The sequence below is a fragment of the Oryx dammah genome, unplaced genomic scaffold, assembly GCF_014754425.2.
Source record: "Oryx dammah isolate SB20612 unplaced genomic scaffold, SCBI_Odam_1.1 HiC_scaffold_13, whole genome shotgun sequence".
Lineage (NCBI taxonomy): Eukaryota > Metazoa > Chordata > Mammalia > Artiodactyla > Bovidae > Oryx > Oryx dammah.
This window is the reverse complement of record NW_024070197.1, coordinates 14,209,223-14,234,138: the sequence shown is the minus strand read 5'-3', so window position 1 is coordinate 14,234,138 and position 24,916 is coordinate 14,209,223. Positions and strand designations below refer to the sequence as shown.

The following is a 24,916-nucleotide window of genomic DNA, read 5'->3' as shown; positions in this document are numbered from 1 at the left end:
CAATATTTTTTGTCTCTTGGAATCCTCACCACTACCCTCTAAGGGAGGCATTATATATATATGTATACACACACATATATATACACACAAAAAGGTATATATAACTTTTGGGGGGCTACATTGCACGGCATGTGGGAGTCTTAGTTTCCCGACCAGAGACTGAGCCCTTGCCCCCTGCAGTAGAAGCACGAGTCTTAACCGCTGAGCCGCCAGGCAAGTCCTAGGAGGCATCATTGTATTGATTTGACAGAAGGAGAAACTGAGGCTCAGAAGACTCAAGGTTTCGGCCTCAGGTCCTTGTCCCCAAAAATGACTCATTTGTCTGAGCACTTGCTCTGTGCCAGGCCCTTGGAGATAAAGAAGTGAACAAAACTGGCACAGCTGACATCCACAGAGTCAACAAACAAAGAGAGGAGGCCGATCTTTAACTGTAAATATTGGTTAAATGCAAAATCAGAAATTGTGATGAAGGCCCCTAAAGGAGAGACAAGAACAGGGAGCCCGCACAGAGAGGGCAGGACATTTAAGCTGAGCCTTGAAAGATGAATAGGATTTAACTGGGCAGAGAGCATTTGAGGAAGAGAGACCGGCACATGCAAAGGGCCTGGGGTCGGAAAGCGCTTGGTTTGAGGAGCACAGAGGAGGTGGTGAGGCTTAGAGCAGGATGGGAGAAGGGGAGAGCGGTGGGGGGAGAGGGGAGAGTGGTCGGCAGAGGCCAGATCACGCAGGACTCTAGGCTGAACTAAGGGGCTTGTTTTCTGGTTCAGGCTTTCATTTGTGTTTTGGCCACCACGGTTGGCTTGCGGGATCATAGTTCTCTGACCAGGGACTGAACTCGCGTCCTTGACAGTGAAAGTGCGGCGTCCTAACCCCTGGACCGCCAGAGCATTCCTGGATTAAGGGGTTTGGGTTTATTCCCCAAAGGAGAGAGGTCTCTGAAAAGCCTGAAGCAAGGGGGCAACCCAGCCTGATTAAATTTCAGAAAGACCCTTTCTGGGTGCAAGGGGGCAGATGAGACTATCAGGGTCCATTGTGGATGCCCAGAGACCAGCAAGAAGGAGGCTGCTGATGTCACCAGGGCCAGAGATGGTGGCGGCCCAGGCAAGTGGAGCAATGGGGAGAACCTTTGAAACTGTGCCGATGACAAGGCTCAGAGAAGTGGAGTTGCCGACCCGAGGTCACAGAGCTGGTTGGGCAGAGCGAGGGTCTGACCCAGCACACACCTGAGATTTCCTCTCACCAGACAGGTGCTGCTTTCCTCTGGGGAAGCCTCTCACAGGCAGAGACCTAGAGTGTATCCATTTGATGTTCTCTACACACACCTCAAAGTGCCTGGTGTCTTGGGCACTGATGGGGAGTCCAAGGTTAGAAAGAGGTCGTCCATGGAAGTGAGTGAGAGGGCTTCCCTGGGGAGACTCCAGGAAGGAGGTGAGCAGGCAGTGAGCCGGGTCTGAAGATGTGTGAGCCTGGAGAATGGACCAGGGCCCAGAGACATGGTTCAGTGTGCAGCCCAGACTTGCTGTGACTCAAGGTGGGTCACCATTGTGACAAATTTTAGGGAATGGCTCATATTGGCAGGAGGTCCCCCTGGGCCAAGGATGGGAGGCATGTAGCTGTCTCAGGCGGCCAACCCAGGTCCAAGTCCAGTGTTTTCTGCCACACTAAAGGGAAGAGCCGGCAGGGGTCTGGGGAGGAAGGGGAATCTACCTGCCTGGATGCTGTTCCTGGTTCCATCTGGGGGACCGGACCCCAGGCACATGGTTCAACCTGGCAGAGCATCAGTTCTTTCATCTGTAAAATGGGCATGGTGACAATGGTTTCTCCTTGGAGAGCGTGGAGGAGATTCAATGAGACGATGCAAGGAAAGTATTTCTAAATATAGTTCAGGGTTTCACCTTGAGTCGTCTGAAACAGAACTCTTGATCCCCTGTCCCTGAGCTCTTCTGGGAGCTGTCCTCCACCTCCGTAGATGGTTGCTGTGTGTGTGTGTGCTTAGTCACATCAGCTGTGTCCAGCTCTTTGCGACCCCAAGCACTGTAGCCTGCCAGGCTTTTCTGTCCATTGGGATTCTCCAGGCAAGAATACTGGAGTGGATTGCCACGCCCTCCTGCAGGGGATCTTCCCAACCAAGAGATTGAACTTGTGTCTCTCCGTCTCTTTATTGGCAGGCGTACCACTAGCACCACCTGGGAAGGCAGTAAACCGGTGAATGATTATCACACAAAAAACCCTTTTCCCAAGATCCTTCACTTCCTTTCAAGGGTCCAGACCCCAAAGTTTACTTCCATGATGGCAGGGAGTATGTCTCATAGGGTCTGGGTCAACCTGATTCCATCGAGTTAAAATGTTTGTGGAGCAGGGCCCTCTGCAGATGCCGCCCAGAGACCACACAGTTCCAGAAGAGGCACAGAGAGGTTGAGTGGTTTGCATGGAGTCACACAGCAAGGACTCAGCAGGCTCCACAGAGTCTGAGAGGGGCCAGGCCACTTCTCATTTTTGAGCCTCCTAGGATGCTGAGAGTGAAAGAAAGCCAAAATGGAGTTACAGGCTGGGCTCTAAGCAACAACAGCAACAAAATGCCACACTAACTGATATTTACAAGGTCATTTCAGGATTTATTAGAACAAAATTCAGCGCATCCTATGGCTGATGTGGTTTGGCAGTGGCACCCAACTGTAAAATCAAAAATGCATATCTCGGTTAATGAGGCCCTTCGTGAATATAATACTTGGGCCAGGTGACATCCCTGCCCCCGCCCCCAATGCCTCCCTGAACTTTGCAGCTGGGACCTGACCACTTGTTACATGACTTCAAAGTTGACACCTTTTCCATCATCCTCAGTTGCTTTTGCAGAGATGCAGGAGGCCTAGGACATCCCGGATTTTTGAGGGGAGAAGCACGCACACGATCATGCAGGCAGCGTGCCTGGTGGTAAGGAGAGCCAGGCTCTGGGATTGACCTGCAGGCTACAGTCCACTCCAGGGTGTGCCTCTGAAAAGCCGGGGGCGGGGGTGGTAATAACAACACCTGCTTTAGTGAATCGCTGGGAAGATGCCAAGACAGGGTGCACAGAGCCCGTGGCCGCGTGGAGCAGGCGCCTCTGGGTAGCTGCTCTTATAACTTATGATAACCGTGGGACCCTGAAGGGGTGGGGTGGGGTGGGGGGAGGGGTTTGAGAATGCTCAGGGGCGTGGCCAAGGCTGCTTGTCCGGGTGTCCTCAGCTGTCTCAAGCTTCCCTGGTGGGTTAGTCAGTAAAGAATCTGCAAATCTGCCCGCAATGCAGGAGACCCAGGTTCGATCCCTGGGTCGAGAAGATCCCCTGGAGAAGGAAATGACAACCCCCTCTGGTATTCTTGCCTGGGAAATCCAGTGGACAGAGGAGCCTGGTGGGCTACAGTCCATGGGACTGCAAAGAGTCAGACACGACTGAGCAACTAAACCACCAACCAACTCTCTCTCTATCTTTTTAAAATATTTTGTTATTTGGCTGCACCAGGTGTTCATTGCGGCATGCGGGATCTTTGATCTTTGTTGTGGCTTGCAGAACCTTTAGTTGTGACACGCAGACTTCTTAGTTGCAGCATGTGGGATCTAGTTCCCTGACCAGGGATCGAACTTGGGTCCCCTGCATTGGGAACTCAGAGTTATAGCCACTGGACCACCAGGGAAGTCCCTCTGTGTTCCCAGTTCTCGGCACAGGGTCTGGCACAGTGGGCCATCCATGAGGGTGTAGGATTGAATTGTCTTGAAGGAATTCAAGAAATTTGGCTAGGTTGAACGAGGGTGTGGGAGCACCAGGGAGGAGAGGCGAGCTTATGGGAGGGCATGGCCTTTGGTTTCTTCTCCCCCTCCTTGTGAGGCCATGCGGGCGCTCCTGTGAGCTTCCCTTTGCATGGTGCCCCTTACCTCCTGCAGCAAACAGATCCTCCTCGGTGGCAGGGACTGGGGACACGGCAGTGCACACGTCAAGCACGAGTCAGTGTGACTTGTCACAGTTCTAATCAGTATGGTAAGTGGTGGCTTAACGTGAACACATAATAATGTGCCCACATAATTTATTAAATATAAATTAAATAAACAAGCAAATAAAGAATGGAAGAGGGCTGTGCCCATCCCAGTGATGGGAGAAAGCCATGAACCACGGGTTATGATTAACGCCATTTTGTGCACCTGAGGCCCTTTTAAATAGGAGGCTGAAACCGAACAGAGCAGACCTGCTCCCCGTCCTCCCAGCGTGAACATTCCAGTGGGCGGAGATGCATGATAAACAAGCACATGAACACACAGAAACTCGAATGTCAGTGACAAGTGCTGGAAGAAAATGGTAGCCAGTAAAAGATGGAGAGTGGTGAGGAGGGGAAAGGCTGTGTGGGTTGGGATGATCAAAAAGACTTCTCTGTGGAGAGGATGTGTCAGTCGACTCCCGGAACAAGCAAGGGCATGCTCCACCGCCATACCTGGGCAAAGACGGCACCAGCCAGCAGGGAGAGCGAGAGCAAAAGTCCTGAGGCACATGGGAGCTTCAGCCTGGAGGACGTGAGCGAATAGCGAGGAGCAACGGGTGTGCGCGCGAGCGTGCTCAGTCGCTTCGGTCGTATCTGACTCCTTGCAACCCCATGGACTGGAGCCCACCAGGCTCCCCTGTTCATGGGATTCTCCTGGCAAGAATACTGGAGTGGGTTGCCATGTCCTCCTTCAGGGGATCTTCCCCACCCAAGAATTGAACCCACGTCTCTTATGTCCCTTGCATTGGCAGGCAAGTTCTTTACCACTAGCGCCACCTGGGAAGGCCTGGGGAGCAATGGAAGGTGATGTGTTAGAGGCGAACAGGAGCCGGGTCGCAGAGTGGCCAATTAGGATATCGGGTCTGGAAGCTGTCTTCATTGGCCGGCCTCCTTGAGGCTTCCCAGGCTTTGGACTTTAGTACCCTGGACAGCAGCCTTGGCCCCTTGGAGCTCTAGCAGCCTGGGGTGCACGCTACTGAATCTGGCCTTTTATTAACATCTGCTTCTGGGCAGTGAACTGGGGGTGCAGAGCAGATGATACCAAAATGAGTGGGAATTGGCCCCTGCCTGCAGGAAGCACACTTATGTGAGAGAGTTATCAATGTACAGTTGAATCAATCTTTATCAAGTGAACGTCTGTGGGATCGCCACCTAGGTTTGTATACAGGAGGCAGCCAGAGCCCAGCATCCACCCCGCCACCCTGTCCCTCCCTCCCTCCTGGAGGTGACCACTTTCCTCACTGTGGGGGATAATCAGTCCTTTGTTTCACTTTGTAGTTTGCTGCCTATAACTCATAGTCTAACGTTAATTCAAAAACGAATACAATCTCATTATAAAAACCAAATCCATAACAGAAAAGGTTAAAACCTCATTTGAGGGACTTACCTGGTGGTTCAGTTGTTAAGACTTCACCTTCCAATGCAGGGGATGGGGGTTCCATCCCTGGTTGGGGATCTAAAATCCCACATGCCTTGTGGCCAAACCCACCCCCAAACATAAAACAGAAGCAGTATTGTAACAAATTCAGTAAAAACTTTGAAAATGGTCTATATTTTAAAAATCTTTTAAAAATCCCATTTGAGTCCATTCTGCTTTCCCAGGGGGCTTCCCAGGTGGCTCAGTGGTTAAGAACCCATCTTCCAACATAGGAGATGTAAAAGACATGGGTTCGGTCCCTGGGACAGGAAGATCCCCTGGAGGAGGAAATGGCACCCCACTCTAGTATTCTTGCCTGGAGAATCCCATGGACACAGGAGCCTGGGGGCTACAGTTCACCGGGTTGTAAAGAGTCAGACACGACTGAGCATGCACATGCGTGCGCACACACATGTACTTTCCCACCTCTGGTCCACTCACCAGAGGTAGTTGTCATTAGCTGATTAGTTACCCTTTGGGCCTTTTCTCTGCATTTGTCAATACCTGCACACCCCAAAAAAATACATAGAGGTTTTGGTATGTGTTTTACATCAATAATGTTAAGTTGTGTCAATCATTCTGCAGCTTGTCTTTGCATTCAGCAGAGTCTTGGAGAACTTTCCATGTCCATATTCATAGATCAGTTCCATCATCTCTCATGATCACATACTGTTCCTGAGTATGAATATGCTGCACTTTATTTAGCCACTGTCCTGTGGTAGCATTCTATGTTATTTCTGATTTTCTCTATTTCAAACTTTGGTGTGGTAAACACTGTGAACTTTCTGAACTCCTTGTGCATGGTAATCGGTGTTATATTTAAGATTGACCAGAACAGAGTCCTACTCTATAGCACAAGGAACCATTAAAAACAAAAGAAAAAAGATTAAGAAGTTCCTGTCAGCCCATGTTGCACGCATGCTCAGTCGTGTCTGACTCTGCTGTCCCACGGACTGTAACCTGCCACGCTCTTCTGTCCATGGGGTTTCCCAGGTAAGGATACTGGAGTGGTTTACCATTTCCTTCTCCAGGGGATCTTCCTGACCCAGGGATCCGAACTTGGGTCTTATGCATCTCCTGCTTTGACAGGTGAATTCTTTACCACTGATCAGCCCATATTACTGCCCCCTTTTCAAGGATGAGGATCCTCAGAGGCTCAGAGAGGTGAAATTACCTGCCCAGGGTCATACAGCAAATGAATGGAAAGACCAGTTTCCACGCTCTCAAATGTTTGACTCCCAGATCAGTGCTCGCATGCTAAGTTGCTTCAGTCGTGTCCAACTCTTTGCGACCCCATGGACTGTAGCCCGCCAGGCTCCTCTGTCCATGAGATTCTCCAGGCAAGAATGCTGGAGTGGGTTGCCATTTCCTTCTCCAGGGGATCTTTCTGACCCAGGGATCAAACCCGCATCCCTTATGTCTCCTGCACTGGCAGGTGGGTTCTTTACCACTAGCACCACCTGGGAAGTGCTAGTGCTTACATCCAGCTCTATAAAGTGTCACAGTCTACGGGGCAGATGTCCTCATTCAACGGGGCTTATCTGCAGATCAGTGCTGGACTCCATTCTACAAAAATGAATGAAACCCCGCCCTGCCCTTCAGCCCTGCCCTGTGAGGGCAGCCTCATTGGGAAGTAACTTCAATGCAGTACGATTAGTGCTAAGCCCAAGATGCCTGAACTGTGGGAAGACTGAGGCCACCACTATTAAGTAGGCCTCCCGTGGAGTCAGAGACAGCTTCCAGAGAGGAGAGATTTGAGCCGAGGCTGTAGAGGCCAGTAGAATTTGCCCAGCAAACACAGAAAGCTCGGAGGATTGGTACATAGGGAGCCCCAAGTTGCCGAACCCAGAGGAAGAAGGTGACCTCTGAAGGCAATTTGCCCATGGAGGTTGGCAGAAGCCCATGTCCACTTGACCTTGGAAAGCCAGCCCTGGATTTCACCCTGTGGGCTGTGGGAGCCTGGAAGGATCCATTCATTCAACAAATAGGATCTAAGCACATGGTGTGTCCCTTTCAGAAGGGAATACCGCAGAAGACAAGACCAAAAACAGCACCTGCTTTCAGAGGGCTTACATTTCAGAGGGCGAAACAGTAAGGCATGGTGGCAGCGCCTGAGCTGCAGAGGGCACTACAAAGAGAACAGCGCTGGCCACTGGCTCGGGGGCCTGAGCCTGAGCAAAGGCCGGCCGGCGCTGGTGCACAGGGAGACTGGCGTGCTGCAGTCCATGGGGTCGCAGAGTCAGACACGACTGAGCAAGAGCTGGAGTGGAGAGTGGCCGAGGGAGGGCTTCTGGGAGGAGGCGGCCTTTGAGCTAAGTCCTGAAGGGTCAGAGGAAAGGGAAGAGATGGGGAACAGCGTTCTAGGGGAGGGGTCGGCAAGGTCAGTCTGGTGTGGCAGGCACACAGGGCTCTCGTTAGGAGAAGTGAGGTCCCACAGGTGCCTGGAGGCCATCCATGGTGAGCAGGCCGGGCTTTCCTGGAGGCAGCAGCGGGGTTACTGGAGGGCTTCTGGACCGCTCCGAGGGGCCTTGCATTTCAGCCTTTGGACAGCTCCCTGGGCTGGGAGGAAGGAAAGCGCCATCAGCCTGCAGAGTCGGTGCTGGTGCTGGTGAGCGGGAGGTCTGGGCTGGAGCAGAGTCCACAGCCTGGGGTGGGCAGGGGCTCCTGTGCCCAGGGCAGAGCCTCCTCATGGGAGGCCCAGGGCCTGGCACTTGCCTCTTCAGATGTCCCGGTGGGTCTGTTCAGGGACAGCCTACAGCCTGGGACACATACAAGCCCAAGTAAGGAGCCGCAAGCCCAGGACAGCAGTCTCGGTGCAGGTTTTGGGGTCAGAGAGACTCAGGGTCCACCCAGGCTAGCTGTCTGAACATGGCCACTAATGGAGCCATTGGTCCATCTTGCCTGTTCCTGTCCCTTTCAAGCCACAGAATGTTAACAGTTTGAAGAAGTCTTTGAATGCTCCTCCAGCCCACCTCCCACTTTCAGGTGGGGAAATGGAGGCCCAGAGAGTGCAGGGGGCTGGCCCTGGGCCACCAGATGGCTAGGTTCAGAATGGGGAGCTGTTGGTCTTCTGACTTTTATCTTCTTTGGGCCATGATGCGTCCTCATTTCTTTTTGTGTGTGGCGAATTTCTGGGATTTCTGGTGGGTCTGGGAAACTGGTGGTGGGCGGGAGATGCATGAGGAGTGTTTGTGCCGATGTGAATTTATTCAGCATCTGCTGCCTTCCTGGTCCATAGACCTTGCTGACCTGCCCCCACCCCCAATCCCCAGCACTGACCTAGGCATCTTCCCCAAATCTCCTCCCCTTCCCAGTGTCCATCAGTGATGGCCTGAGCACCCACCCATCCACCCTGCTCAGCTGCCTGCTTGTAAGTCCACCAAAGTCTTCAAGACTCTCACTCAAACTCATCCTCTCATCTGCATCCCAATGGCCGCATTCTCTCCTGTTGTCTAGACCACTGTCCCAGCCGCTCCTCTAATCATTTTCTCCAGCTTCCACCCACCAGCCTGCTCTCACACCAGTCCCCGGTGGGCCTCTCTTATACAGACTCTTCCTGCTCAGAATCTTTCCACCTGCAACATCAAATCCAGCCTCAAGTCTATGTCTTGGGATTCATCTTTGACTAGCACTTATCGGATACTTTCTGAGTCAGTTGTGGAATATCAGAAAACTCCCATCAAATCCAGTCTCCCCCTTGGACTGTGAGCTCCCTGGGGGCAGATTTCAGATCTAGTTCTAAGTCCTCAGCCCCCAGCTCACAGCTTGGCTCTAAGGGACACGCAGGAAATGCTTGGGGGCTTCCCAGGTGGCACAGTGGTAAAGAATCTACCTGCCAGTGCCTGAGACATGGGTTCGATCCCTGGGTCAGGAAGATCCCCTGGAAAAGGAAATGACAACCCACTCCAGTATTCTTGCCTGGAAAATTCCATGGACAGAGGAACTTGGAGGATTATAGTCCATGGGGTCGCAAAAAGACTTGGACATGACTTAGCAATTAAATAACATCAAACAAGTATCACTGATTATACTGCAGGTAAATGGTCTCAGCCTGGGGTTGGCAAACTATGGCCCACAGGCCAGATCTGACTTACTGTCTGTTTTTGTGTAGCTCTGAGGGCAAGGCTGAGGATGAAGGAGGTGTGTAAATAGGAAATGAGCCTGGAAGTCAGGAAGAGGTGGACAGGCAGTGCCCGGGGGTTGGGGGGAAGGCAGGGTTTGATTCCAGAGTACTGGAGGCCTTACTGGGAGGATTGCACGACCCTGCAGCAGGGCCAGCCAGACATACTTTGGTCTGTGTGTCTGTTTGCCACCCCTCATCCTGCTTTCCTCTATGTCTGGGTCCCTAATCAGCTTTCCCTGACCGTCTGCCCACCGACCCGCCTCACCATGCAGAGGTGGCCCTCCTTGGGCTCTGCTGAAGGCAGAATGCCGAGATGCAAAGGGAGGTTAGTGTTGATGAATCTCAGACCCAAGCTCACCTTCTGGCTCGGCTGTCAACTCATAGGTAACCCGGTCTCCTTGTCTCCTGCCAGCCTGGGTCCCTCTCTGAGTTCCTACATGCTACAGCCCCAGAGATGAGGCAGCACTTCAGCGAAACCCTGCTCAGGTCCCCACGCAGAGCAAGGACATGGCTGGGGGTCCCCACGCGGAGCAGGGACACGGGCGGGGGCTGAGCGAAGAGGTCGCCAGACACAGCGGGATGCAGAAAGAGGCTAGGGAGCCAAGCCACAGAGAGGGTCCCCAGGGGCGGCCGAGAGGAAGAGGCCATGGTTGGGGGCCCTGAGGGGTGAAGAATCTCGCTCTGCTGTCCCCGGTGGGCTGGCTGCTCCCCCCACCACTCCCCGCCGGGCCCCCTGGGGACCTCGCTCTAATAATGTATTTGATCGACTCGCCGGCCGCGTACAAGCGATTATTGTCTTGTCGGGAGTCAAACGTATCGATCCGGTGAGAAATATGAGCGGAGCAATGGGGCCCGCGTGTCAGTTACCAGCCCCGCTGGCCCTGGGGAGCCCCCTACGTCTCCTTTAATTACCGCTCAGCCCTGAGCCCAGCCTGGTCTCCCCTGCACTGCCTCCCTCCCAGGCTCCCTGCACCCCCAGTGGCCCCCGCTGCTCCCCAGCTCCCAGGCCCTACCTGCCTGGCTCAACTTGGCCTGAGGCCTTGTCTCCAGCTAAACGGCCACCATCTCATGCCTGGGCCTCCCCGTTCCTGGCTGCCAGGCCCTGCCCACCCAGCATGCCCCTAACTCAGCCCCTCTGTCCTCTCCTGGGCAGGTGGAAGTCTCAGGCCCATTCTTCTTCAAGATGCCTCGACTCCAGCTCAGGGACTCAATTCTGGTCTGCTAGAGGCGGTAATAGTGGAGTCAGCTTGAGAGGCAAGAGGGGTGGGGTGATTTTACCCACCACGGGTAGGGGGGTCATGAAAGGCTGTCCGCAGCTCCACCTCTCAGCCGGAGGCCTGGGAGGGCAGCACCGGAAACGGGGTGCATCTCTCCCTTCTCTGAGTTACCACCCGGAGCTCCCTCTTGACAAGGATGGTGTTGACTGTGGAGCATGGGGGGTGTTTTGGTGGGGTTTTGCTTCCTCTATAAAGTCCTTATTACCCTCATTTCCAAGTCTTCCAAAACATAAATCCTAAATAAAAGACGAGTTTAGCAGGCAAATGCAGCTTCAAGACAAGGCTCCAGTGCCATCATCCACCAGATGCCTGACCCTCCGGTATAGAAATCCTGCCATCTGAGAGAGAGAGAGAGGCAAAGAGGTGGGCCCAGAGGCAGGAGGTCTGAAGTGAAGCCAGTGGACGCTGCAGGGTCTCCAAATCTGCTCAGAGGAATGGCCTTCACAATGCGGAATGTTGTGAGTGTAGCTGGTGGGGCCACTGTCCCCCTCTGCAGATGTAAGGACCACCATCATTCTCATGGAGTGGGCCTGCCTGCCTGGGAGTGTCTGGGCTGCACAGGGCCTGTGTACAGGCAGAAAGGCACTCTTGAAGGCGCTCACACTAACCTGCGTGAGTGTGCATGGGTGTGAACGTGGGCACACATGGCCGGGAAGTATGCCTGGGTACACCTGTATAGCCGTGCCCATGTGCCCGCGTGACAGAGCAGAGAGTTCTGGGCACACGCGGGTAGTTAGTTGTTGTCAGGGCCTGGGCACCAAGGAGTGTTTCCATGTGTCTGGATGTACACACGTGTGTGTGAAGTACTGGGGTCTCTGTGTAGAAACACTTGAGCGTGTGTATAGGAGTCCAGCCGTCCGTGTGCGCGCGCGTGCTCTGGGGATCCGCCAGCGTAGGGTAGGGGCGCAGAGAGTCCTGCAGGGCCCGGAGCGAGCAAGTGGGCTGTTTAGAGGCACCACGCCGCCCAGCAGCCTCGGACCGCGGGCAGGGAAGCGGAAGAGGGCAGCGGGCTGGGCCGAGCCTTTGTCTGCACCGCCGCGCGCGGGGAGTCCTGCGCCTTTGTGTGACCCTCGCAGGTGTGCGCGCGGAGGCGGGCGAGAGAAGGGGAGGGGCGGAGGGCGGGGCGCCTCCTCCGCACCGGCCCCGCCCTCTGGCCCATTGGTTGGGCGCTGCCGCCCTCTGGCGGGCACAGAGGGAAGCGTTGGGCCGCGAACGCCGCAGCGCGAAAGGCCAGCCCGTGGCCCCGGGACCCGGTACTTCCCTCCACCCCAGCCACCTCCGGCGCCCGCTTTGCCCCCTGGCGGACCTCCTGCCGCTCCAGGGCAAGGCCCGGCCCTACCACTGCCCACGGGTACCTCTTCTCCCAGTGGTAGCCGCGGACGCCTCACCTGCGGGCAGAGGCGCGGCTGGGTTCCCCGTTGGCCACAGTCTGCGGAAGCCTCCTCCTGCCCTGCTTCTTGGCTTCAACGCTTCTTGCCTCTGAGCCCTTAGAGAGGCCACCTCACGTCTCTGGTCCTCAGTCTTTGTCTGGAAAATGGGGGCAAATAGCACCTTCAGAGATGATGCCTGTCAGCTGTGACAGGCAGGGCCTAGCATTGGGAAAGGCCCGCCCCAAACTCCTAGCCAGTGTTTTAGTGTCGTGTTCTGGGTCCACCTTCTCTCCCAGACCCACAAGCTCTGCTCCAGATGTGCCGGCCGGTGGAGGCGGCAGAGAGGCAGGGGGCACCTCCTGGGGGCACAGCTGCAGAGTCAGCTCTTCCAGCCTCCCTGCGCTCTACCCCCCTACCCCCACTTCCCCAACACACACACAACATGATTTGGGGTCCGCTGCCGGCTGGGGTGGGCCTTCGGGCAAGGGTATTTTCCCTTCCGAAGGGGGCGGACCCTGTGGTTTCCTCCCTGGGTGACTTCCGGCAGCGAGGGCTTGGCCCCCAGAGAGGGCGGAGAGATGACACAGTTGTTCCCCCAGCCCTGCGGGGCGGGCAGCATGGTTCACTCCAGCATGGGGGCTCCAGGTAAGGGGCTGGGGCGCACAGGCAGCACCCTGGGGTTCATTCTGGCTCGGCCTGCCCTTCCTCTCCCGCTGCTCCTCCGCTCTCTGACTCTGTGCCTCAGCAGCTGCCCCTCTCCCCATCCTGCGTGCCCACCCCCAGCTCCTCTGTCCCCTCCCCTCTCGCATCAGCCCTGGGGGGCTTCGGCCCTCTTCTCTCTTCCTCTGCCGCTCCCTGTCCTGGGGGGTCCGGGGGGAGAGTGGAGCCAGGTGTTGGTCCCCTGCTCTCATGCAGAGGGCCAGCGGGTGGGCGGCCTGCGTGATCCTGGGAGAGGACTGCCTGGGGGCTGGACCTCCGAGTGCGTGCCTGTGTACACGCGTGTGAACAGTGGTTCTGCGTTTTCTATATATGACTGTCAGGAGTGCGTGTGCGAGGGGTTGTGTGTGCGGTTCTGTGGGGATAGCCTTGGCAAGGCTCTCTTGATTCACTTCCTCACTTCGTTCACCTCCAATGTCCCCTTCTCGGGTGGCCTCCCCTGCTTTCCCCATCTAAACGGGCAGCCAGTCCCAGCACTCTCGGGCCCTTCACCCTGTTCTGTCTTTTCTTCATGGTACTCATCACCCCTGAAAATGTATGATATATTTGTGTGTTTATGAACCACCTCCCCCACCAAGTGTCAGTGGACTGAGCGAACATTGTCTGCCAAGGGCTGTACAAAGTGACTTGTGCCTGTTGACTCATTTGGCATAACGTGTCCATCTCTGCATGATGATGCTCTAGGCGGTGCGGATAGGAGAATTAAGTGAGGTAATATAGTAATAGCGGGGCCTGGACCATGGCCAGTGTCCATACTTCAGTGGTGTTTTGTTTGCGGCCCTATAGTTCTGACCGTGGGGATGTGTCCTATTTGTGGGTGTCTGTGGAGTTGAATTTTGGTTTGGCCTGCATCTATGTGCATCAGCATTTGCGGGTGTCTTGTGATCCATCATCAACACGTATTTACGGAGCAGTTCTGTGCTGGATGTTGGAAATACTACTAAAGAAGGCAGTTCTGGGTCTGTCTTCCTGGAGTGCCCAGTTTAGTAACAGAGAGAGACCTGTCACCAGATAAGGGAGGAAGCACAGGCAGACGGGTGAGAGCTGGGATGCAGGAGGCACAGGGCACTGGGCGAGCCCAGACTTGCCCAATTCGGCTAATGGGGCATCAGGAAGGACTTCCTGGAGGAGGGCATGTCTGGTCTGAGATGAAGGATGAGTGGGTGTGAGCAGGCAGGGGAGGCAAGGAGGGGGCTGAGGTAGAAGGAAGGTTACTTGCAGGATGCTGTGTGATGTGATGATTTACTGAAGTGACCGTATGTGCAGCTATGGATGTGTGTGTGTGTGTGTGTGTGTGTGCGCACGTATATGCACAGTGCAGACGCAGCGACCCAGGGCATCTGCACAGGATAATGTGAGCCTACTGTCTCTTCCCTGTCTGGGGGGAATGGCAGCTTTATCAGGCACTGGGTTAGTCCCTTTATTTGGCATTTCTCAGAGAACTGCCCAGCCTGCAAGGCCTGCCTGGGCTCCCCAGCCTGGATGTGAGTTAACACATGTGTGGTCTTGAGCAGGTCATGCCTCCTGCTCGGTCTTGGGCTCCACATCTCTGGACTGGATTCCGGGTTGCACCCTGGCCGTCTCCCAGGAGAAGGGGACTCTGGGAGTGTGAGTAGGTGCACGTGTGTGTGTGTGTCTATCTGAGTGACCTGTGTGTGTGTACACATCTCTGTGCATCTGTCTAGTGACTGTGTGTGTGTGTGTATACATTTGAGTCTACTTTTATGTCTGAGTGACTCGGGGTGTATGTGTGTGTGCATATCTTGTGTGAGTACATCTTTGTTTGTCTATATGAATGACCCGGATGTGTGTGTATACACACATCTGTATCTGTCTGTGTGTCTGAGAGACTCTGGATGTGTGTGTACCCGTCTGTATGTGTGTCTGAGTGACTCTGGATGTGTGAGTGTACTCTGGGTGTGTAGCTGTTTGTATGTGTGAGTGACTCTGGGTGTGTGTGTGTACTTCTCTTTGTGTCTGAGTGACTCTGGGTGTGTGAGTGTGTAGCTGTCTGTATGTGTGTCTAAATGAGTCTGAGTGAGTGTGCACAGCTTGTGTATGTACATCTTGGTGTGTCTATCTCAATGACCTGGGTGTGAGTGTGTACCTGTCTCTGTTACTCTGTGTGTGTGTGTGTGTGTGTGTGTATGTATACATCTGGTGTGTGTCTATCTGAGTGACCTGGGTGTGTATGTGTGTATGCACATCTGTGTCTATCTGTGCATCTGTCTGTGAGTGACTCTGGGATGTGCGTGTGTGCATGTTTGGGGGTGATTTGGTGTGCGAGTGTGTGTACAGGCAGGTGTGCCCACACATGTCTGGGTGTGCGTTTTGCATATCTGCTGGTGTCATTGTGTCTGGGCTCGCGTCTTCATCTGCACACATTCCTGTCTGGGATCCGCGCACCTGTCCCGTGTGCGTTTGCATGGGCTCGGTCCGTGTCGGAGCCCCGCCTGGCTAAGGCTGTGGTGTGTATGCTCCGTGGCAGCTCCTGTCAGCACAGCTGCGGGGCCACCGCTCTTGTTGTGTCTGCATCCTCCTCCCTGACACCCAGGAGTGTTCGCTCCCTGGAGGCCGCCCCAGGGACAGCTGTGGGGTGTGGGTGTGAAACGCTGCTCCCGGGGAGGCCGGGCTGGGCCAGTGGGCGCGCAGAGGTTCCCGGCAGCGCCCACTCGGCCCACAGGGGCTCCCAGGCCCCAGCCTTGCTTGTGGGCTTTGGAGGCCGGGGACCCAGGGGACAGGCCAAGCGGGGCCGGGAGGGGTGAGGGGCAGCCCTTGGGCCCTCTATATTTAGCCCCATTTTCGGTAAGTGCTAACGAGAAGCTGGCCCAAGTCTGCTAAAACCGGCTGGGGGAACTGCAGAGGAGAAGTGAAAGTCCGAGGAGGGAGGGGAGGCGGAGGGGACCCAGGGCCCCAGGCCTGGGGCAGTCGGGCAAGCAAGCGGGTGTGAGCCCAGGGGCGGGGCAGCCCTGGGCGGGTCTGACCCGAGGGCGGTGGGACCCAGGGGCCCCTGTGGGTCCTACAGGGCTTTTTCCTGCCCGATCCTCTGAAAAGTCGCACGCTGCCTGTGATGGGAAGAGGGAAGGGTGACCCTAAGCAGCCACCCAGACTTTCTGTGCAGATGAATGAGGCTTTGAGGGGGCACTTCTGAAGGTGTGGGGGGGAACGTTAGAGCAAATTAGAGTCACATGGAAGGGGGCTTGAAAAAATTAGGACACTTAGGTTTCACCTTGTGCCATAACACTGTGCCAGAGTGTTATGGGGTGGGATTGGGCATGAGTCTTTGTCTAGAGCTGAGAGAGAGAGGGAACAAGAGAGCCTGCAGGGTGAGGTCTCAGGGAGCCTCTTGCCAGTGTCACCGTACCCTGAGTCCCCATGAAGACATCCCTGAAGCTTTGGGTCCATGGTGGAAATGGAGTCCCCCCCAGTTCATCCCTGGTGGGGATGGTTTGATGAGACCCTCCTCTTGGGTTGGGCTCGATGAAGGAAGAGGAGAGGGGGGGACAGAGGCCTGGGGAACGGGCAGCTCTGGCCATTTTGCTGTCAGCCCAGCCGATGCTGCAGGGGTGTGTGGGCTGTGTGGGAGCTGGGGGCGGGGGCGGGATTGGGGGAACAGTGGTAGAGAGTTCACCTCAAACCACGTTTGCCTTTGCAGCCACCATTCCTACAGAGGAGAGGTGACCTTAAGGGGTTAAGGTCAGGTGGGAGCCCCTGGGGGCCTGGGGCTGAGGGTTGAAGATCAGGTGGCCACAGAGAGAGGATCCTTTCCTACATTCGTTCATTCCAGAGAGTCCCAGACTGTGTAGTGGTGACTCCAGTCTGGGCCCCAAGGATCCCACCGTCTAGGGCAGGGGTCACCACCCAGGCAGTCAGGGTGTGTTGGGGGCAAAGGGAGCCCAGACGAGAGAGGCACGGACCACCTGGGCAGTCCAGGAGGACCTCACAGAGGAGGTGATGTGGAGCTGGGGACTTAAAGGGGAGCAGGAGTTTGCTAGTCAAGAAGGAAAGGGTCGTCCCAGGCAGTGGGGAGCAGAGGCAAAGGCCTGGAGGGGAGAGAGCGGGGTGGCCCTGCTCATCCCATCCACGCGGCCTGTGAGGACCCCAGATGAGTCAGCCCCGCCCCGAGGGCTTCCTAGCCTGATGGGGGAGACATTCTGGGACCCAGATGGCTGCAGCCCTTAGGACAGTAACGGGGAGGTGGAGCCAGGGTGGAGGGAAGAGGACAGAGACCCCCACCTGAAGTCATCAGGGTGGTAACTTCAAGGAGGACGGAGCCTGTGCCGGGTCCTGAAGGATGAGTAGGAGGTCGCCAGGCAGACAGAGTGGGGAACAGCGTTCCAGGCGGAGGAACCAGCCCACGCCAAGGCTCTTTACGTGACAGAGAGAGAGCAGGACAGAGGCAGGAACAAGTAAAAGACAGAGGGAGCCGCAGAGAGGCCCAAGCTGGGTGATGCTGGGGACCCAGCAGTGAGTTGGCCCAGGCCTGTCCGCTGGTCAGTGGGGAAGGACAAGGGCATAGGTGACCACAGCCCTGCGGGCTCGGGGCTGGATTGGTGAGGAGAGGCTGCCTTAGTTGGCTAGGGCTACCATAGCAAAGTAACCCCAGACGGGATGGCTTACATGATAGAAATGATTTTTCTCAAAATTCTGGAGGCTGGAAGTCCAAGGTCAAGCTGTCAGTGGGATTAGTTTCTTCCAAGGCCTCCCTCCTTGGCTTGGGGTGGCCGTTGGCTCCCTGGGTCCTCACCTGGTCTTCCCTCTGTGCCTGTCCGTGTCCCCATCTCCTCGTCTTATTAGGGACACCAGTCGACCTGGATCAGGGCCTAGCCTGAGGCCCTGATCTGTATGTGGGGCCTGATCTCATTTTGGCTTCATTACCTCTGTAAAGATCCTGTCTCCAAAGACGGTCACAGTCTGAGTTACTGGGGGTTAGGAATCCAAGAGAGGAATCTCGAGGGGTACAGCTCAGCACACAGCAGAGGCTGAGGATGAGCACGGGCCCTCTGGGGTGGAGGTGGGGCCCGAGGCTGCCCCGGTCTGTGAGCAGGAGGGGCGTTCACCGGCGAGGTGAGGAAAGAACCTGTACGGCCTGGACCCCTGCCCCCCGCCCCTCATCAAGCAGAGGGCGATGCCAGCGTGACTGAAGAGAAGGGTGCATGAGAGCTAAGAGATGGGCAGTGGAGTGTGACGAGGGTCACACCCTGACGGCCAGGATGGGAGCCTGGGCTTTTCTTAGGAGACGGGGAACCGTGGAAGGGGTCATGGCCGGGGAAGGGGCTCCTGGTGGCAGCATGGTCACTGGCCAGAGGGAAGGGCTGCAGAGGTGGCCACGGCACGGCTTTCCAGAATGCTGGCAGGGGTGTAGGGCCACTCTAGGGTTTGTGGTGGCCTGCAGCAGGGCCAAGGGCTGGGAGATTTATTTGCTTGGCTTTAAAATGTCATTTATTCTTTATCTGGCTATGCTGGGTCTTCATCACTGCACAGGCTCTTCTCTGGTTTCAGTGAGCAGGGGCCGCTCTCCAGTTGCCGTGCACGGGCTTCTCATTGCAGTGGCCTCCCTTGTGGTGGAGCGCAGGCTCTAGGGGACTCAGGCCTCAGTAGTTAGGGCTCCTAGGATCTACAGCACAGGCTCAGTAGTTGTGGCACACGGGCTCAGCTACCCCTCGGCATGTGGAATCTTCCCGGACCAGGGATTGAACTTGTATCTCCTGCAGGTGACAGGAGGATTTTCGGCAGGTGGATTCTTTACCACTGAGCCACCAAGGAAGCCGAGTCTGGGAGTTTTAGAGCCAGGATCAGGCAGGACTCCTGCTTCTTGATGCCCCAGGGTCAGGAGGCGGGGGGACTCCTTCCTCGGCTCCCTTTGTGACCTCCTGGGTCTCGGGGTCCTTAACCACTCAATGCCCCTTCCCCAGTGCCCGGAAACAGGGCCTCAACTCTGGGAGCATCTGGGCACCTGCTCCCCACCCCCACCTTGTAAGCTGATGCCTTAGTAGGACTGTGTGCTGGCTTATTATTGTTATCTTGTTTTATTTCTTTTTTGTGTGTGAAAACATATATATAGTAAAACGCTCAGGTTTTAACTGTACAGTTTGATGAATTTTACATACGTACAGGCCCCCTCCCCCAGCCAAACCACCAAACAGATCACCTCTCAAGACATTTCTAACCCTCTGAAGGCTTCTTCACACTCTTTCCAGGTCAGCACCCCTCTAAAGGTGTCCACTAATCTGACCTTAATCACCTGAGGTCATCCTACCTGTTTCTGAGTTTCCCTTAATTGGGGTCCTGCTGTCTGTCCACTTCTGTCATCTCACGTCTTTCCCTTGGCAGCAGGTTTGTGAGATTCAGCGTACGTGATGCAGGAGCTGGTTCTTTTCTGGGCTGTGGAGTATTTCGCTGTACAGACGTACCAATGTGTTGACTCGTCCCCGGTTAACGGGCCCTGGAGCCGTTTCCAGTGGGGGGAGGGCGGTTAGAAAAGGGCTGCTGCCCGGAACACATGTGCCCGGGGCGGTGGTGGGCAGGACCCTGCGTCCTCTGGGGTGGATGCCGGGAGAGGATGTGCTGGGAAGTGGCGCCTCTCTAACTTTGCTGGGTTGTACTTGGGTGGATTTACAGCCCCGTCAGCAGTGTGCGCCCTGGCTTTTTCCCTTTTTCCCCTTTGTTGGCGTCCGGCTTTCGTTGCTGCGAGGGCTGCTCTCACTCTGTGGCACACAGGCTTCTCGTTGCGGTGGCTTCTCTGCTTGCGGAGCGCGGGCTCGAGAGCCCAGGCGCCAGTAGTGGTGATGCCTGGGCTTAGCTGCTCCGAGGCGTGTGGGATCTTCTTGGATCAGGGATCAAACCCATGGCCCCTGCACTGGCAGGTGGATTCCTTACCGCTGAGCCGCAAGGGAAGCTCTGAGCCGGTTTTCTAATCAGGAATTTCAAATCAGAGTGGCATTCCTTGTCAGGTGACCCTCAGTTGCAGAATACCTGGATTTCTTTTTCAGTTGCAGAGGCTCTTCAGATCTCTCTTTTCTTTAACTATCTCGGACACAGAGCATGCTAGCGTTGGATAGAATGGGGTCTTGGTGGGGATTTGGAGTGAGTTGTGAGACATTAGGGTCAGAGCCAGGGTCGGGAGTAAGGTCTGAGGCCAAGCTGGGAGTCCAGGTCAGATGAAGGACTCGGGCCATCTGGACGAGAGCTGGGGATCAGTGTGGGTAAGAAAATTGCGAATGTGCCAGTCAGAAACCCAGACTAGGAGTCTAGGACCAGGAAGGGCTGGGTTTGAATGGCTCTCAGGGTGAGCCTGGGTTGGAGTCACTCTGGAGATGAAGTGGAGGGGATCAGAATGGGTTCATCAGACCATAGTGATACTGATTAGAAGCAGGAGCCCCGGAGTCACGAGGACCCCGGTCCAACCCGAGTGCCTCTGCTGTCTCACGGGGCTCTTGGGGAGGTGCCATCTGCCTGGAACCTCAGTTTTCTCCCCTGTAAAATGGGGGTAATATTGGCACCAGCTGCCAACGTGAGCTCTGAGTCATATCTCGCGCTGTGCTGGTAGCACTCACCTTCCCGTGACCAGAATCGGAGCGTTGTGAGCATGGGGTTGTTTCCCTTGCTCCGGGTCCCCTGTTTGCCACCTCCTTCCATTTCCTGGGCCTGTGGGACTGTAGGGTGGGATGGGGTTGGTAGGGTGGAGGCTCCAGGTTGGATTAAGGGCTGCAGTCCCAGGTAAGGCTGCAGTCTAGGGTTAGCTCTGAGGACAAGGTCAGGGCAGAAGCAGATGGGGTTGGAGTTGGAGTCACAGAGATGAGAGCGGGGCCGCCCAGCCTGAAAGGGAGGCAGAGAGGGGAGTGGACGGGAAAGTGGTGGGCCGGGGAGGGGACCTGGGGCGCTGAATCACACCCGGAGATCTGAGGACTCGCTCCTGGGGGATGCTGCCATCCCTCACACCTCCCAGGCCCTACTCAGAGTGGAAAACACGCCTCACCGAAACCTGGTGGGGCAGGACGGGCGCCTGGGCGGCCGCTGCGAGGAGGCCCAAGGCTGACTCGCTCCTTCGGAGCATCACCAGCCTCCCCCAACCCCGGGCGGCCAGAGCCGCACCAGGACCGAGGGCCAACCTCACCTCCCGTCCTGCCCCAGGCCTCTCAGGGGGTTGGAGGTGACCCTCCCTGTGCCACCTTCCAGAGGGGCCGAGAGGCTCCTCTCCTGTCCTACCGGCGGAGGGCAGGGGCCTGGAGCAGAGGGCATGTCTCCAGGAAAGAGACACTTGCAAGGTTGCAGGGGCCTGGGGGTCTGAGGGAGAGGCTGGGCGGTGCTTGGGGAGCGGCCCCAGAGCCCTGCTGGCTTCGGCACCCTCAGCCCACTGGCATCCCTCATTTGTCCTCAGAAATAAGAATGTCTAAGCCCCTGGAGGCCGAGAAGCAAGGTCTGGACTCTCCGTCAGAGCACACAGGTAAGTGGGGAATGGGGCAGGAAGAGCAGAGGTTACCACGGGCAGAGGGCAGGGGTGCTGTGGGTTTTAGGGTCAGGGGCTAGTGACAACTCACCCCTCGTCCCTCTCTTTGCAGACACTGAAAGAAATGGACCAGACACTAACCATCAGGTCAGGAGGCAGGGGATGGGTATCGGGGAGAGGGGCAGAAGGGAGCAGAGCGGAGCTCTGTTGGGCAGGGGCAGGGCGTCAGAAGTTGCTTCATCTCACTGTTCCCATCGCCTACCCCCACTTGCTCTTTGCAGAACCCCCAGAATAAGACCTCCCCATTCTCGGTGTCCCCGACTGGCCCCAGCACCAAGGTAAGCCCCGGTCAGAGCAGCAGGGTGACCGCTCGGGTATGACATTTGATAGAGGGTCCCGGATGCCTGCTGTGGGCCCAGGGCCTGGCACCTTGGTGACAGGACTCCTCCCGCCCCTTCTCACCCTCAGGCTCCCGCCCCAGGCCTGTGACTCACCAGGGCTCCTTCCCCTTCCCTGGGGGGGTGGGGGTGGCCAGGGAAATCCCCCCCAGAGCCCCAGGGCGATGAACAACAGGAAGCTGAGGGCCCCGCCCCCATCCCAACTTCCCTGACTGAACAGGGGCCTGCCCCACCCCCACCCCCCAACGCACACACTCGGGGCCAGGCCAGGAGTGGGGAGCAGGTGGGGTCGGGCAGATCCAGTGAGGATGCGGCAGGAGAGGACAGCGGGCAGGCCAGAAGGGGCCAGATGGAGCACGTCCCACGTCCAGACAGGGCCCTGCTGCAGGGCACAGCTGGGCTTCAGGGGGTGTCTGGTGCCCGGGTCTCCAACCTCCAGTCTGGTGGGGGTGGCCGGCCGATCCAGAGGCCTGAAGATGGCGCAGGAGCAGAGGGGGCCCAGGCAGGACTCCTGACCCTGACCAGTGGTGGCCAGAGGACGGGGTGGGGACCAGGAGGTGCTCTGAGACCATGGGAAAGTCACCCTCCCACCCTGGGCTCCTCAGTCTCCTCCAACCCAGGAGTGGGGGGCGGGCAGGTTAGGTGACCTCCTGACAGGTGTCCGGTCCAGAGTGCGCAGACATGACCCCGAGGAGAAGGCCTCTGACCAGCTTCACTCTGATCTCAAGCTGGGCTCTGGCCTCTGCCCTCAGAGCCAAGAGCATCCATTGCCCCCCTCCCTCGCCAGCCCTGGCCCCCCTCCTCTGAATCTCTGCCGCCTGGCCTGCCCCACAGCAGCCCTGCTTCTCCCCTAGGAGACGAGTGGGGCCCAGGGGAGCAAAGGCCCCACTCCCTTCCCCACCCGCCTCTGCCACAGCTGGTCTGCACTCCTTGCCCTTGCTGCTCCATCCCACCGCATCTCTTCTGTGCCAGTCTTTCCCTCAGGGCAGTCCTTCGTGAGCTTCCATCAGGATGTCAGACATGCACACACCACCCTGTATGATTATTTACATCACAATTTTGTTAAATTGGTTCAATTTAAAAAAATTTATTATGGAAAATGTGAAACAAATACAAAAGTAGAAGGAAGACCATAGCAAAAACAAACCTCCAAGTACCTGTCATTCAGCTTCAACAATAATCAACTCATGAACTGGCTTGCTTTCTCAACAGCTAAAATAAAACTTTTTTTTTTTAATGGAAATTTTATGAATGGAAAACCAGAATCACTTGCCATGGAAATAAAGACAATGATTATTAAAATTACCCAGAGACTCTGCCTGTTGTAGGGTCTAAGCCTGAGACCAGTTCTCTATTTAGTTAGAAGGGAAGGTGAGCCAGGTTTGGAAGGTATTAGAGACATCCTTGCACCTAATGGAGACTTTTCTTAAAAGACCCAGAGAGAAGGAAAGAGCGCCAAGAAGCCTCGGACTCTCACCATGACACACAGTGTTAGTTTTTTAAAAATCTTTCATTAAAATATGACACACACTTAGATCCTTGGCATACAACTCTGGATTTTCACAAATTGAACACCTGTGTTGTCAGCATCAGATCAAAAGACAAAACAGGACCAGACTTCCAGAAGGCCCTTAGTTTCCCCAGGAGGGCAGCATGGCCCTGACTTCCAGTTCCGCCACTTCACACTGCGTCCCCACACCCTAGGCTTTCTGACACTTGGATCCCACCCCCTGGGGCATGCCACTCACTCTCCATTATTTGGCCGTTCCTGGGCCTCTGTCTGTCAGTCTGTCTGTGTTGCAAACACCATGCTCGCTCCTGCCAAGTTGCTGTGTTGCCTTGCACAAGTCGTTTTCCCTCTATGGACTCCTTTTGCAAGATGTTGTTGGGAGAGTGGGCTGAAGGATGATCCCTAACATTTCCCTCTGGGCCTGAGAGTGAGACCCATCAAGCCACACACCCCCACCCCACGTGTCTTTTACCAGCAGACCTCTCAGGCCAGCCCACCATTGTCTGGCTTTTTGTGTAGGAGGGGAGGAAGGCAGGGACCTAGGGAGCACTGTGAGCTGGTCTGTCCAACGTGCTGGATGCAGATGCACCTGTATACTCCACGGAGAGATGAGGAGGGGCTTGGCGGGCTCTGGGTGGAGGCTGACAGCAGACCTGAGCCACGTCTGGCCTGCAGACACCTTTTGCTGACCTTGCCGCATTTCTGCCTTAGATTTTTACTGGCAGGGAGCAGAGTGGGGGCTGGTCAGGCCCCCATTCAGGCAGGAGGGCACACTCCAGCCCACTCCATCCACGCCTGCCCAAATCACCCATTTGCGCCATCTGCCTGCTTTCCATCAGCTTTGACTTTGTGACCCATATTCTAAGGCGGTGATTTTTCTTTAATACCTTAAGACCCTTTCTTCCAACAAAGTCTTGTTCCACTGGACAGACAAGAGATGTACTTTGGGCTGAAGCAGATGAGGGATGTGCTACCCAGAACCCTCGGGTCCCCCAGGCATCATTTCCCATTTGACACATGGGGAACTGACCCCCAAGAGGGTAAAAGCACTCTCCAAGGGCAACCCTCTCCTGTCGGGAGTTTGGGTGCAGAGGGTGTGTTAACTGAGGCTAAACTGAGCGGTTAGCCGGCCCCTGCAGACCTTGCCTCCGACCCCCAGTCTGCCTCTCCCCGTGCGAGCTCCGGGCTGGCGTAGCCACACACGTGCCCTCTCTTTGGTTCGCAGGTGGGCATTCTCTCTGGCCTCCACTTAACATTCTGGGGTCCCGGACCCTGCCTCTCTCCCCCCCAGATCAAGGCTGAAGACCCCAGCGGCGACTCAGCCCCAGCAGCACCCCCGCCCCCGCAGCCGGCTCAGCCACACCTGCCCCAGGCCCAACTCATGTTGACTGGCAGCCAGCTAGCTGGGGTAAGTACCGGGGTGCACAGGGACGCGGGACGGGGCGGGGGCGGGGAGGACAGGCCAGCCGCCTCCCGTCTGTTACAGGACCCACGGTAGCCTGGGGTATCCCGCCAGTCCCGCGGCCACTCTATCCGCGCCTGCCTCTTCTGCCCGGTAACCCGCTTGGCTCGAGGCGCTAACTAACCCCTCTCTGCCTTCTCCGCTCCTCCCACGCTCCTCCTGCGGCCCCGCCCCGGCCCCGCCCCCCC

The 24,916-nt window shown here is 56.2% G+C and overlaps 1 protein-coding gene across 5 annotated transcripts in view; it reads left to right on the top strand.

The window, feature by feature from the left end:
• Positions 1-12,782: 12,782 nt before the first annotated feature.
• The window catches only part of POU2F2 (POU class 2 homeobox 2), a 34,740-nt gene continuing 22,606 nt past the window's right edge, over positions 12,783-24,916 (top strand). For all 5 annotated transcript variants that reach the window (XM_040252708.1, XM_040252705.1, XM_040252706.1 and 2 more), the window contains exons 1-5: positions 12,783-12,837; positions 21,290-21,355; positions 21,471-21,505; positions 21,640-21,696; positions 24,558-24,674. In XM_040252708.1, coding sequence (XP_040108642.1) covers positions 12,810-12,837; positions 21,290-21,355; positions 21,471-21,505; positions 21,640-21,696; positions 24,558-24,674 — 303 coding nt within the window. In that variant the 5' untranslated portion in view covers positions 12,783-12,809. The remainder of the gene's footprint in view (positions 12,838-21,289; positions 21,356-21,470; positions 21,506-21,639; positions 21,697-24,557; positions 24,675-24,916) is intronic.